Source organism: Melanostigma gelatinosum (genome assembly GCF_949748355.1).
Source record: "Melanostigma gelatinosum genome assembly, chromosome: 10".
Taxonomy (NCBI): Eukaryota; Metazoa; Chordata; class Actinopteri; order Perciformes; family Zoarcidae; genus Melanostigma; species Melanostigma gelatinosum.
Window position 1 is genome coordinate 21,500,352 of NC_136643.1, and position 14,676 is coordinate 21,515,027.

Sequence of the window (14,676 nt, forward strand, 5' to 3'; positions counted from 1 at the left end):
TGCTTCTGTTAAAATAAGCTATGCGTCTGTGTTGAGTGCTCTGTGTTTGTGTGTGGCTGGCGAGACACAGAGCAGCGTATGAAGGCTGATCCGAAAGTCATCTGCACCCCATATCTCCAAAACAATCTGTGTGTGTGTGTGTGTGTGTTACCCATCTGGCTGGATCCCCTTCTATCTCTTTGCAACACCACAAGCCCTCTGGACACGCGTTGGACAAAGAAGAAAGAGTAAAAAGACCCAGAGCTTTCAAATGGCGAGCAGGGCAGACAGATAAGATCTGTTATAATAAAGTTACTGTTCTGCCGGTAATGCTGATGAATCACACTGAACACTCACTCTGGCTGTGTGTCCATGTGTGTGTTTGTGTGAGGGAAGTAGAAGAGTGTGTACAAATTGAGTCAGTTTTCATTTCTTAGAAACACATTTGCTCTGCTGCCGTGCCACTTTTAAACAATTTCTTCAGCCCACAAACATAAAAGAACACACTGAGTACCCAGCTTGTTGTGACAAAAACACATAAAAATGTCATTAAAAACACGTAACGATCAAAAGAAAAAATTAAAAGAAATGTGGAACAGTGGAAACACATTCCAGTACATGAGCATCTATCTATGTACCCACAAACACGGTGTATGGGAATAACACCACATCACGCTTTGGCCAAATCTAATCGAACAATCAAAAGTTCAGCAGCGATGTCACTGTTACTCATGTCTACTCTGTCCCTGTCTTGCCTAAATCATTGCTGCTATTGGATTAAAAATAACACAGCCCAAATGCCCAAGTTCCCTGGGAAATGTAGTGTGAGAGTTCATCTCACCGACACTCAAGTTTTAAAATTTGAAAAAATTATGTTGAATTGATTCTCTGGCATCATGACACTGTTGTTGACGCTGACCTCTGTAGCGATTCAGGTCCAATTGAAGGTCCCATAGACAGTGACATGTCCATGTCTTTTGATTATAAAGCAGATCTAGGTTTCTATAGTAGTTCTGTAGCAGAACACTCAATCCATGAAGAAAGGCACAGAGTACGGTTGGGATGTCACAACGATACAGTCACTGGCAGAAGTGCTGCTAAACTCTGTGTACACTTTTAAAGCTACAACTAGAATGTGTTTTTTAAAATTTTCTATTTACAATGTGAACTAAGAAAGGGAACGCTTTTCCGTCCCATGTTATTAATTTGGCTTTCCCTTTATAGATCTGCCTTTACAGCAATAAAATAATCCCCTGAAACGAGGTGACAAGTTATTTATAAAGCAATAAAACCTGGCTAACGTGAGAGCTAAGCACAGACACCACGTAGTTAAGTGTGTTTTCCCTCTATGTGGCACCATTGGAACAGATTCTGCCAGAGATCACTTGAACAATTCAGATTCCTCTGACGATTCAAGTGACCTTACCGAGAACGGATCAGTATACCTGCTTCATTTGGAACCTTCGGGTTTCACTCCTGACCGTCGCCCCTCTGCAGAGTTACAACTCATTCTTCCAGATGGTCAGCTGGTTGTGTTGTTTCGGATCCAAATAATGTGTGTCCAATTACAAAAGGGTCACTGAGCTGACACTGGCCCAGCCCTGTGAGAGAGAAAAAGCAGGATATATCTGAATCACACCAAATTATGTAGCTTTTGTTGACAGATTTCAACCATTCAGGGAGAGTCACGTACGTTAGAACAGGATTTACTTTCATTACTTGCTGTAACAAGACGATAATCTAACATAACTTTAGTTCCTTCCACTTCGAAAACAGTCTTTCGAGACATGTAAAATCATGTGGTAGCGGGAGGTATCAATATTTTATACTACAACCTATGTCACACTTTCAGTAATGTGTGTGTGTGTGTGTGTGTGCCAGTTATGAAGGAATTTCATGAACATGCCATTCTCCTGGGGATTCCAGGGATGACTGTGGCTTGTTTTTAAAAGGCTAGGACCGTCATGTGTTTCTGATTTAGATTTAATTCAAGTTGTCACATAAAATATTAGCTCCGATGGGATTTTTTTTTTTTCTTTTTTGAAATCTATTTTCGAGCATAACCGCCCGGGAATGTGTTTTGTGGTCTTTGCAGGGCGGGCGAGGCATTTTTTTCTATGGAAACAAAAGGGCACACGTGTGGTACAGAAAAAGAAAGACAGGAAAAGAGAAGGAGCGTGAAAGAGGATCACATCCAGAGATAGGTGGTGCATTCTGGCAGACAGTAGGAATCCATTTCACGCCCAGATGGAAGCAGTGTGAGAGGGGGAATGTGTGTGTAGCCGTATGATAGGTGTGGCAGGACAGGGGTTAGGCCTGTTAGCTTTTCCTAGGCGGAGGAGGGAGGGAGGGAACCCTCCATAACCCGGACCAATGCTCTTTCATTTCAATCAGTGACAGACCCCAGGGGAAACCAGAAGTTATTGCAACTGGGTTTTTTTCTCGTTTTTTTTCTGTACAGAGGTACCTTCTCATATGAGATCGTCCAAACTCAGTACTCAGTAATACAGTAATACAGTATAATGATCCAGTGTGTGAAATGAAAGTGGAAGTTCTGCGGTGCAGGAGGGTTCAGTATCGGGTTAGGTCTTGTATTCACTGTGAGTTTTGGTAAACATGACTAAGAGTCCATGCTGTACTGAAGCACAGAAGCTAGCTAGCTAGCTTTGAGCTATATGCTAACGCTAGCAGGGCAACAAGGCTCACAATGAGAATTCTTACATGGCAGGTTTTTACCGTGTTCACCATCTCAGTTTAGCATGTCAGCTGTATTATCCAGGGCATTGATGAAACTACATGCTTACAATTGTATCTAATGCTATGAAACAAACCCACCTATACTGTACTGAAACAGCAAGGAGTCGACACTTGACAGGGACTGTGATTGTGTGAAATTGTATCAGCGTGAACCAGCGTAAAACCAAATACAATAAATGCGTTTGACTTAACATGCCCATATGCAAACTGTTGGAGTTTATGGATGCAAAAGGAAACATTAAGAGTATATTAAAAAGGTCTGACGCATATAGGGCATCATTCTTCTCTTTCTCTAAAACACAATATCATGTATTTCACTCCTGTCATTCAGCTCTTCTTCTGCTACCAAACATCTTACAGAACAAAAGCAGCAAAAATGTAATGATTGAAAAATGCACTGTTGGCAGCTCCTAGTGAAGCTCCCGTATCTATCAGGGCGTTCTCCTTTACAACACTGAACTAAGTCCCTGCAGATGTATTTTGCATCCTAGAAGGACACGTCACACATCCCCACTCTGAGCTACGATTAAGACAAAACAGTCAGGGAATAAACAACTAAGGGGACTTCAGTTGATCACAAAACTCTTTAAGGTCAACATGGTATCATGGGAAGGTATAGGGAGAGTAGAGAGACACTTAAACCAGAGTAAACTCCGGATCCAGCTCCTGTGTTGGCTAGCATTTGCCCTGCTGAAGTGTCTTTGAGCAGGACACTGAATCTGTTGCGGAACTAACAGGCTGATTTAGTGCTGAGCAGTGACATGGTCAATTTTATTTGTTAAAACTGGAATGAAATTGGTGATTCAACACACTGAACTTTTTCTGATTTGTAATTACGTGGCAATGCAGTTGCAAGCTCAGGCTAGAGGAGTCACCCGCATTCAACCGCATGGCAGCATTCAAGGAAACTGCAACTCCAACAGCTGGAATATTATCCATCCCTATCATGCAAAACCTATATATGCACATCTTTGTCTTTTAATTTCCGGAAAAAAGAGCTTGTAAGTGAAATGCTCTTTGCTTTCAATACTTTCAATACTTTCAATGTTTCATATACAATGTCAAAATATTACAACACGGTTCGTGGTCACTTTGAGGAGATCAGTGCAGCTAGGTGACTGTGTGGTGGTGAAGTATGAAGCTGCACACAGACAAGAATTTGAACAATACACATAACGTACAATAGGAATCTACTGTATGTGGGCTGATGGCCATCTGGTTAGGGGCTGTGCAGTGTCTCCTCCCAGCAGGCAACTGAAGCTGTGAGCCAAGACCCCAGGCCCAACACCCTGCCGGACTTTGAAATCAGATCTTTATTGTCCATAAAGCCTCAGCCAAGTATGAAGAATCAGCCCTCCCTAACAAAACACAAGATGAGAGAAAACTCGGGGGTGAGTGAGACACAGACAGGGAAATGGAGAAAGAAATTGGGGAAGAAAGAGAGGGTAAGGTGGTTGAGAAAGGAGAGAGAACAGCCAGTACATATCATAGAACAATGCTCACCCTCACAACTATGCCACAGTTATTTATAGGTCATTGAGAGATAACTCAATTTTCATAACTTTCTAATTTTGTTTCGGGTGGTCCCAGTTCACATATCAATACAGCACTCTCCACTGGGGTCAGATTTCTCTGCTAGAACATCAGAGTATATTCTATTTTAGCCCCCGTGTGCTAATTATTCACCTTGTTTTGATCACATATGAAGTGAGATATGAAAGGGAGGGAAACAGGGCAGTGGCGATAGAGATAACAAGACAAAGAGAACGCATAAAAGGTCAACTAAACGATGTTAGAAATTAAGTTTAAGAGAGCGAAGACACACCTGGAGGAATAGCAGATAAATCACTTTTGTAGAGGTTGTAGACACCAGAAAGGAGTCCCTGAGATATCCCGTGTACGAGAATGGGTCAGAAGTGAAGTCACAGTGGCCTTGACCTTTCACCTTTCGCCTTTGACCACCAACATCTACTCAGTTCCTCTTTGAGTCCAGGTGGACGGGGATGCCAAATTTTGAAGACTGACAGCGCGAAAAGACAAAGCCTCTGGCCACGGCTGTCACCAGCACGGAAGCCGAAAAAAGTGTGTTTGTTCTGAGACCACAGCTGCACATCAATGAGCTGCAGGTGACAGTATCATGTATGAATTTGGTGAAGACGTGAGGTGCAGCAGAGGGTCTTGTCTCAAAAAGCCGGTTTTGTTAGCTGTTCAAATATGTTGAATCAAACTATACCATCACCTTATTAACGCAAAAAAATCCTGCAAATGCAATATTGCCATGAAGGGTTTTGCTCACTGATTTGCAGCACTACTTTGCAATGGCTTAACGTTACCAGAGATACCTGCGCTACCTTGGTAAAAACAGAACTGTAGAGGGTTGCACAGGCTGTAACCCGCTCTGCGGGTGGTATACATAAAATTGATAAAAAACATTTTAGTTCAGGAAAAATCAACAAGCTGCAGTTTGTGGGTAGGTTTTATGTTGCTTTCATATTATGTGGATGTCATTGTCATTTTCCAACTTAAAGCAAGATTAAGATTTTTCACCAGCTAGTTGCTAACACTGTCTGCCCGCTGTTCGGTGCTGGGCATGTCGTGTACTGTGAGTTCATTTTTTGATGAAAACCGCTGCCTGGAACTGGACACGCAGTTGAAGAAAACTGCATGTCGAGTTAAAGGGAAAAGCAGAGCTCAGTGGTCTGTGGGTTCGGCACAATGAGTAAACCCTCTCTAATTACACAAAGCCATTTGATCCATTGTTAATATAGAAATAATTATTGGCAAACATAATTATCTTTGATATAACTCTGTATATCAGAGAGACATGCACATCTTAAAAGGCCAGTGCCCACATGTGTGTGTCCAATTATGAAAGTCAAAATCTGAGGCAATGAAGTGCTCAGCCATTTTACGGTCCGCAGGCAGTTTGTCCAAGAGTCCTTGTCTGGGTTCACCGACACTTCAGTCCAGACACATGTCCTCATAAATGCTCATCTTTATTGAAATAAAGAAATGTGAAAAAATGTGTAAATGTCATTCACTCAAACACACTGCAAAATGCAGGTAAAAGTTAACTGGGACAGTGAAAAACTTGAAAGTTGTTGAATCTAACTGTGATACACCGAATAAGGATGAACTGCAAACATCTGCACTCAACAGTACACTATATGATACTTTGACCAATAGAAAGCATGCAATTAAATGTGACAAATGACCTCAAGCGAGCTTGATGTGCACAAAATATCGCCATTTCCTCCGGGACCGAGTTCGTGCAAGGCGTACACTATAAAACGCAGATCGGCAGAGATCTTTTCCAGACGTGGTTTGTGTGCGAGTAATTGCAGAATTGCGGCAGTGTATGGTTGATTGCGTGCAGCCAATGTCTCAGGGAGACATCAATTATTGTTTCAATGTATGTTTTAAATCTCCTTTACTTTTTACTACTGAATTGTATTTCTTACACTGTTTCTTTAATTGTTTTTAAATCTCCTTTTCTTTTGCCTTATGTTTTGATGCTTTTAATGGTTTTATGTGAAGCACTTTGAATTACCTTGTTGTTGAAATGTGCTGTACAAATACACTTGCCTTGCCTTGCCTTGATGTTCATGCTGCAGGGAAATAAATGGGAACAATTAATGTCTGATAGAAAGTTAAGGAAAAAGCATCAGAAGTCCCAAAAAGCTACGATGTGCTTTGGTCAGCAGCGATGTGAAGTATACATGATCGAAATGGACCAAATCAAGCAAAAACTCCATTGTGTTTTCAATGGACTTGTTTCAAGTTGTTTCAACCCATGCACATGGCACTGACACGCAGTGGATGAAAAGTTTGAATAAATAAATGAAACCTGCCACTACGGGTCGGACTCCATATTTTGCAGACTATCGGCAAAAATCAGAGTTAAATGTGACGTCATTCTATTTCTTACACTTGGAAAGTTTTTGTCAAAATTTAGAAGTCGACACTTTTAATTGTCAACCTTCAGCCTGAGTTACAGGCAAGGTTATGGTTTGTGCATATAAGCGAATGGCACCGAGGCCCTTTTGAGAGACAGAGACTGGCGGAGTCAGCCTTGTGTTACACTTGTGATTGATTGCATCACTGCAGTAGAACCAAGTCGGGTATCAGGGCTTTTATGGGTGACTACAGTACAGTGGCGTTGGATTTCAATGGATATGCCCTTGGCCAGATAGGTGATAATACTACAGAGTCCACACACACACACACACACACACGCACACACATTTAGGAATGCAGAACATACAAAACAATTCTTCTTGAGGGCAACTGATTACATTTGGCACCTTTTGTGTAAAATAAGGTTATGTGGAACAGCAGTTTCTCTTTCTGACCACTGTGATATAGTGTGATCTTCGCGCTTTTAGCCAAAGAAAAGACACCCACTCAGATGACTTCAGAACGTGCCAGTCTGTTGGCACAGATATCAGAGAGGTACCACCACACCTGTGCTGACATCACCTCATTCCATGAGCTCTGATTTCTGGTCCACTGTAAACATACAGTATGACAGATCTCTCTCTCTCTCTCTCTCTCTCTCTCTCTCTCTCTCTCTCTCTCTCTCTCTCTCTCTCAGTGTGTGTGTGTGTGTGTTTACCCCCTCTCTACTCTCAGCCGGGTCCTCCTGAAACTAATTGCAGTTTCTTTCTCTCTCCCTCTCTGAGTGACAGCGAGGATTTCGCTTCGCCCGGAGCGACGTCACACCAAGGTGGAAGAGGACGAGCGCATTTTTCCTTCCTTTATCATCCAAAGAAAACACATCGACAGACTGAGGCACACAGTACGCCTCTACCTGCAGCCAGCCGGTGCGCACCGAAAATCACTTCACCAAAATCCATCAGTGCGTCAGTTCTATGCGCGCAGAGGCGAGACGAGCAACGTCCAGCAGCACCTGGAAATCCAACCTTCTTTTAAAATTTATTATAAAAAAAAAAAACAGCGGTGCTATTCTTCTTCTCAAATTCATTTCATTGTTTTAAATATCGCACGAAGAGTGGCGAGACTCCCTGTGTCCTCACAACCACCGCGCGCTGTTTCGCAGTCAGAGAGGACTTGTCCGCTTGGAGTCACTTCTCGTTCCTCCTCAGACCGTTTTGTAAGCATGCGATGTGCCGCGACAGATAGAGCAGAACGACAATGAAGAGGTTAACCACACCTTTGAGAGCGGACATCTCTCCAGTAGCCTCTTGACCAACTTTCTTGCGCATTAAGATGCGCCCCACAGAAGAGGAGTTGGATGAGGAACTTGTTGCGTGAGCTTTTGCTACCTTCAGAAGACAGGTACCTCCTATGTATTTAAGAAATAATCCAACTCGCTGTTGGCTGAGCTCGTCGCTAATTTAAATTTTGCTGGGGAAACTCATTGAGGATTTGCTGCGTTCAACATGACGGTTCGTCTATCACGGATCCAACTGGCCCTGTTCTTTATCTTGCTCTGTCCGGTCAATATCATCGGACTCTGGTGGTAAGTGCTCTGAATTTACCACGTGTTTTATGTTAATCTGTCTTGTGTCAGCCTGGCCTTTAAATGATCTCACCTTGACTTAGTTATATTTGATTTCCGCGCACAAACATGGGGCATATAATTATGTTGAACTGTATTTATCCGCAGCACCATCACTCAACATTAACCGACCTAAATATTCAGGATAGTCCGGGAGCCGTCTGCGTTTCGGGGTCTGGTCCAAAGACAAATATAAACATGAAAGTCAAGGCTGCAATAGCAGGATGTACGTAAAAAAGACCGAACGCAATAAAGATAATTCATAAAAATGGACAAAATAAGCAGATAGATCAGTAATGATAAAACAATGCATGCAATCGTGTTTTTGAAACATCAATTCTTCACTTCAGTTATTTACACTTCATATTTTTCTGTTTTTCTTTAATACCAAAATAAACAAAGCGAAACTTGTACATGTGCTAATAACAAAGAGATCATGAAACCCTCCAATCAAAGTATGTGTCAATGAGACAAATATCGGTCCCCAGCATGCAGGACAAGGTGAGACAGGCTGGTGAGAGAGGTGTCTGCTGTTCATTGCCTGCAGTAATACATGGAGGAGAGAGGACAGGGAGATTGGTGCAGGTAGTGTGTGTTTGTATGTGTGTGTGTGTGTGTAGTGGGGGTTCAGAGTCAGGAATGTCAGGTGGCCCTCTAGGCGCAGTGGATATGTCATCATAAAACAATCCATACAGGCTCAGCTCCGCAAAGTGTGTGACAGTCGGACAGACAGAGAGACAGACAGACAGACAGACAGACAGACAGACAGACAGACCGTATAGATCTGCTGATAACATGTTTTCTATCCATCTGGGTCTCTGTCTGTCTGTCTGTATACTTTCACTGTCTTGTATGCAGTATTTCATTTGGCAACATCCAATATTTCTGTCTGTCTTTCCCTCTCTCTCTTTTACACACACACACACACACGCACACGCACACACACACACACGCACACGCACACTTGTCCAAAGCAGCAGTGTTTGAATGTGAAGCTTTGTTTTGTTTTTTTTTAGCCAGCGAATCCTCCCACTGTTCATTCACAGCCCAGTCAAGGTCAGTGTGAGTTGTCGTGTCACAGGTGCTGTAAGTCCACTGAATGTCCTTGTGTGACTGGCAGATGGACTGGCAGCATCAGAGGAAATGCGTCTTCACGCGCAATCGTTATAGATGTGAGGTAAACACAAGTAACCTGTGAGGATTTATTAGAAATACAGAGAATTGCCAATGTTAGGACAACTGAGTTTGGATATGGAATCAAAAAGAAATGACCTGCTCCACATTACCCTGGTGAAATGATTGAGTTGATGTAAGGACCCTTAGTCCTGTTGTTAATGTGGAGTTAACATTGCAGACAGAACATAAGGTGGACATAGAGTCAAGCTCTCCTTTCATGTCATCTTCTGGGGTGTCACGGAATAAGAAAATGCAGTTTACAAGACGTGCGTTCACACTTGTGTCCTCAAGATGTGAAGAAATAGGTCAGACAGTCTGGTTTCTCTGCTGAGTCTCAGCCACCCCATGCTCTCCATCGTTAGTCCACCCCATGCTCTCCATCGTTAGTCCACCCCATGCTCTCCATCGTTAGTCCACCCCATGCTCTCCATCGTTAGTCCACCCCATGCTCTCCATCGTTAGTCCACCCCATGCTCTCCATCATTAGTCCACCCCATGCTCTCCATCGTTAGTCCACCCCATGCTCTCCATCGTTAGTCCACCCCATGCTCTCCATCGTTCGTCCACCCCATGCTCTCCATCGTTAGTCCACCCCATGCTCTCCATCGTTCGTCCACCCAATGCTCTCCATCGTTAGTCCACCCCATGCTCTCCATCGTTAGTCCACCCCATGCTCTCCATCGTTCGTCCACCCCATGCTCTCCATCGTTCGTCCACCCCATGCTCTCCATCGTTCGTCCACCCCATGCTCTCCATCGTTCGTCCACCCCATGCTCTCCATCGTTCGTCCACCCCATGCTCTCCATCGTTCGTCCACCCCATGCTCTCCATCGTTCGTCCACCCCATGCTCTCCATCGTTCGTCCACCCCATGCTCTCCATCGTTCGTCCACCCCATGCTCTCCATGAAGTGTGTCTTCATAATAATTGGTTCTCTTTTAAATAGTATTCTGTTATATTCAAACTGTACAAAGCAATTCGGTCTTGGCTCAAAAAATGCTACCGTGTTCAGTGTTACGTCACAATTCATGAATCTGAATTCGTGAGAGACTCAGATTAAGTAGCTGTTGTGTTAAACTATATTCAATCTCTGTCATTTTCACGTCAGCGTTCTAGTGGCAGCACACTCTTCAGAACTCAGGAGATTCATTTCAAATAGAACTCGAGTGGATTAGCGGAATCAACACTGAGAAATCTGCTCCTTCCTTTTCATCCCCGCTGACATACGTTGTCATCTTCTTTCACTCACTCACTTGTTCGCTGGCGGACTTGCACACTCACACAGACACACATGTGAATGCATTCAGGCACAGATTCACACACTCATACGCACACACACACACACACACACACACACAGTGAAGCCACACCTGTGGGTTGCTCCCCAGTCTGCCAGGACAATGATGCTCTCTGTTGAAAGCTGCTGGACATACCATCATACATCTCCTCTTCAATCGCTCTGCGTGTCTTTTGCCATACTTGTCCATGGAAGGAAAATACCTATCATGCAGATAGGTTGTTGCTGAGGGAAAAGAGAGCGAGAGCTGCAGTGATGGACGGAGGGTGAGAGAGATGAAATGCGGGGAGATAGCTGTCCTTTCAGAGCCTCTGCTGATTAGAGCGCTCTAATCATTTGGCCAGAGAGCAGAGAGCACAGCTCAGAGACAAAGTGAGGAATGTCTTTGCTCTCTTATACTGCTTTTGACTGCAGTGCTTAGCAGGGCCAACTTCGCTCTATGTGTGTGTGTGTGTGTGTGTGTCACAGCCCCACTTTGGCCGGCAGCCCGCCTGCAGCGTGCCGCAGGCCTACAGGTGGACACACACACACTGCATTTGTGTGTGTGTGTGTGTGTGTGTTTCAGCTTTCTCCTTTGTGTGTTTATGTGTGTGTCACTCCGAATACATCTCCAACCAGTGGATCCTGGTTAATCTGTTTAACATGCACACAGAGATGTACAAATGCACTCATTCAGTCAGTTATGGGAGAATATATGCACACACACACACACAAACACATGGCTCGATAGTCAGAACCGCCATGATCACCAGAGGAGAGTTTCATTGTAACAGATCTTATCTTGTCCACTCCACTCCTGGTCTGAAAAGCTTGATGTCTAATCAGGACCAGGGAGATGGGTACAGATAAAGATAATGACGATGTGGGTTTGGCATCAAGGAGAGAACTGAATTAAACGTGTTTATGTGTGTGCGTGTGTGTGTGTGTGCGTGCACTTTTGAGCATGCATGCATTTCTGTGGGCATTCATACTTTAAATATGTTCCAGTGTCAGAACTATAGGGCAGAGGGTATAAATGGTCCAAGAAACGTCAAAATGCATCTACAATTTACCAAGATTGGCAAAAAACTCTTCACAGTTTTGGGGGTTGGCAGAAGCCAGTTTGAAATGTAAATGTGTCATTGAAAGATAATGTTGAGGCGACATCATGCTCAGCACAGGTTTTGCTGTCTTTTGGATGTCTGTGTAAAATAGAAGTTGCTACTGTGTGCAGTTTTCAGTCCTTTCTGGTTCTTCTCCATGCTGCTGTTTTGTGTTACTCATCTTGTTGTCTGATCTGCTCTTACATGTCATATTGCCTGAAATGGTGAACACGCCAAATCATCGATGATGTCTCATCGGAAAACCTTTTTTCATGGCATAACTTGTAGAACACAACATGTTTGCCAACGTGTGTGGTCTCACATATCCATAAGTGTTGAACGCATGTGTTGAAGACTGTCATGATGATGCAGTAAATGTCATATTACTGCCACAATTATACAGTTACTCACAGTAAGCAAAGCTACAGGTGGCATCCCCTGCAGTGGTTAGCTCAGACACCAATTTTACCAATGTTGGTGTCCCATTAATACTAAATTTGTCTGAAGCAATATAGCACCAGCTCTGCTTTCTATATTTCATCGTTATTGCTGAGTCCCACAAACATCCATGCACCTTTCCAACTTCTACTTTTCATCTGAATCCATCCATTCTTGGACAATTTGTAGTTTTTGGCTGTCTTTGCTGTTGGGCGTGTCACTGTACCAAGTTGTAACAACAGAACAAACTTGTGAATGTTGTTCTCATGTAAAATTGGTTTGTTGTATGTTGTTGGTTTCCCCTTTGGTCACAATGTGTCGCTGCTATTGAAATTGGGTGCAAAACATTTCATTGAGACGAACTCCATTGTTCTCGATCTTGTTTTTACGTCAGCAAAAAAAACAACATGATCAGACATGTCTGAAAGTGATTGACGTGTCCCAGACTGCAGGGTCAGAAAAACAAGTGAGCAATTATTGAGGGCACACAGGCTGTCGGGACGCTGGCGAGGTGCTGAGTTTGTTTCCATCCATTTTTAATCTTGTGTTTTTGGGACGCCAGACAAATTGAACACATTGTTTTAATTTTCCTCGCTGTTTCTTGATAATTCTATCGGTGCTTTATCTCCTTGTGTCTCATTCTTGTCTTACACTGAACCCCCACCATCTCTTGCCTGCTCTACACACCCCCTCTTTAGCTGTCTCTCGTTGACCCTTTTTCTTATTCTCTCTCACACTGGCGTCTCAGACTAGCGCTTGTCGTGACTGTCTTCATCTCCAGCATACTTGAGGGATTAAGGAGGGATGAAATTCACTCATTCGTGGGCGGAGTGAAAAACACAGTACAGCACTTTATCTATGGTGCCGTGAGATCCTTAATGAAACCTGAGGTCGCTTTGAGCACCGATGTTTAATCTCTCAATGCTATCGCTCAATGTTTGATATGGGTATTTTTGTTGCTTTGTCTTGTTTTATCTCTTACTGTATGTAGTTCTGTCTGCGAGTCTGCTTTTATCTCTGTGCATGCCTGCCGAGTAGTGAATGTGTCTGCTTGCGGTTACTTTAAATGAAGAATTTTGTGGGCAAACGGCATTTGTGTGTATGCGTGCATCCTCTTGAAGCATCCCATTCTGAGCTTTAACAGGGGGACGTTCATCTTTATGTGATGCAGTAGATAGTATTTTCTTATCTTCATTGAGGCTACAGAAGGCCATGGAGGAGCAGGAGACAAACATGATGTTTCTACACATAAACCTCCTTAAGCCACCCTAGCTCTGGTCAATTTATATTACTTTGCACCTGTTACATGGACTTTCTGGAGTCTTCCCATATCCTATTCAACTTCGCAGGGATGCACACTTTTATGTAGCGATCTCCAAACAAGGGCAAGAATGCTGGCCGCTCACTGTCATCCTATCATCCAATTATTGCATCCCATTTTTGGGTATATTGCCGGGCACTGCGCTTTTCCACCTCAGTTCGCTTCACTTTCCGATTCATACTTCATTCCCATTTCTCCTCCCATCATGCCCCCGTTTCTAAACTTATATTGAAGACAGTCCGATGGGGATTATCAAAATAGCTTTTAACCAAAATGAAAGGATGATTTCACCCTACTGTTTCAAAAAGGTTTGACAATTTTGTTTTGAAGTACCTACTTACTGTATATCTGTTTTAATTGTTACAGTTCACAAAACCCTGTGATTTGACTTCAACAAAGTACAGTTTTAAATCCTGCTATTGCTCATTTCTCTGCTCTGACCAATGTCCTTCTCCACTAGTTCCCGCATGGCAGAAGCTGCTCAGTTTTAGGAAGATATACTGTTGAAATGAATTCAGTTGCATATTGTGGCCGAAGGCATCATGTGAATTCATTGTGCTCAGTTGTTGTGAGATGTGAGGAAAGAGAGGAGATGCTGCTAACACGGCTGTAAGACACGTCCTAAATCCACGCTACACACTAATAACATCATCTCCAGGATGTATCTCCAGTGCCAAATGTCAAACATGGAAACTGAACAGAGAGAAACATTTCTTTAACATGATGTCATATATTAGTCAGTTTGAGACTCATTACAAACAATATGCAAATTGCCAGAGTTTATTATAAAGTACACACAAATTACCATTTTCAATTATTGTTGCATCTGATCTTCCACAAGAAGCAATTTATCTCTTTCACCAGTTCACTTTGCAAAATGAGATAATAAAGGAACTTTTTTCTAACTGTCTCTGTCTTTGCTTCCAGGACTCCATCCAAACATCATCCAGTACATTCACTCGTTTTACAACTCTACAACTCCCATTGTAAAAACCAGGCAGGCTATTGTGAGCTGCAGACCACCCCGTAACCACATTCCCAGCGCAACAAGCAAAACACGACATTTTCTTCCCACATCCATAAAAATCTACCCACACTGTACCGAA

General features: G+C 43.1%; 1 protein-coding gene across 1 annotated transcript in view; it reads left to right on the top strand.

Annotated features, from left to right (window-relative positions):
- Positions 1 to 7,840: 7,840 nt before the first annotated feature.
- wnt6b (wingless-type MMTV integration site family, member 6b) overlaps positions 7,841 to 14,676 on the top strand; it is a 19,873-nt gene continuing 13,037 nt past the window's right edge. Inside the window, exon 1 of the mRNA XM_079276955.1 lies at positions 7,841 to 8,218. Coding sequence (XP_079133081.1) covers positions 8,139 to 8,218 — 80 coding nt within the window. The 5' untranslated portion in view covers positions 7,841 to 8,138. The remainder of the gene's footprint in view (positions 8,219 to 14,676) is intronic.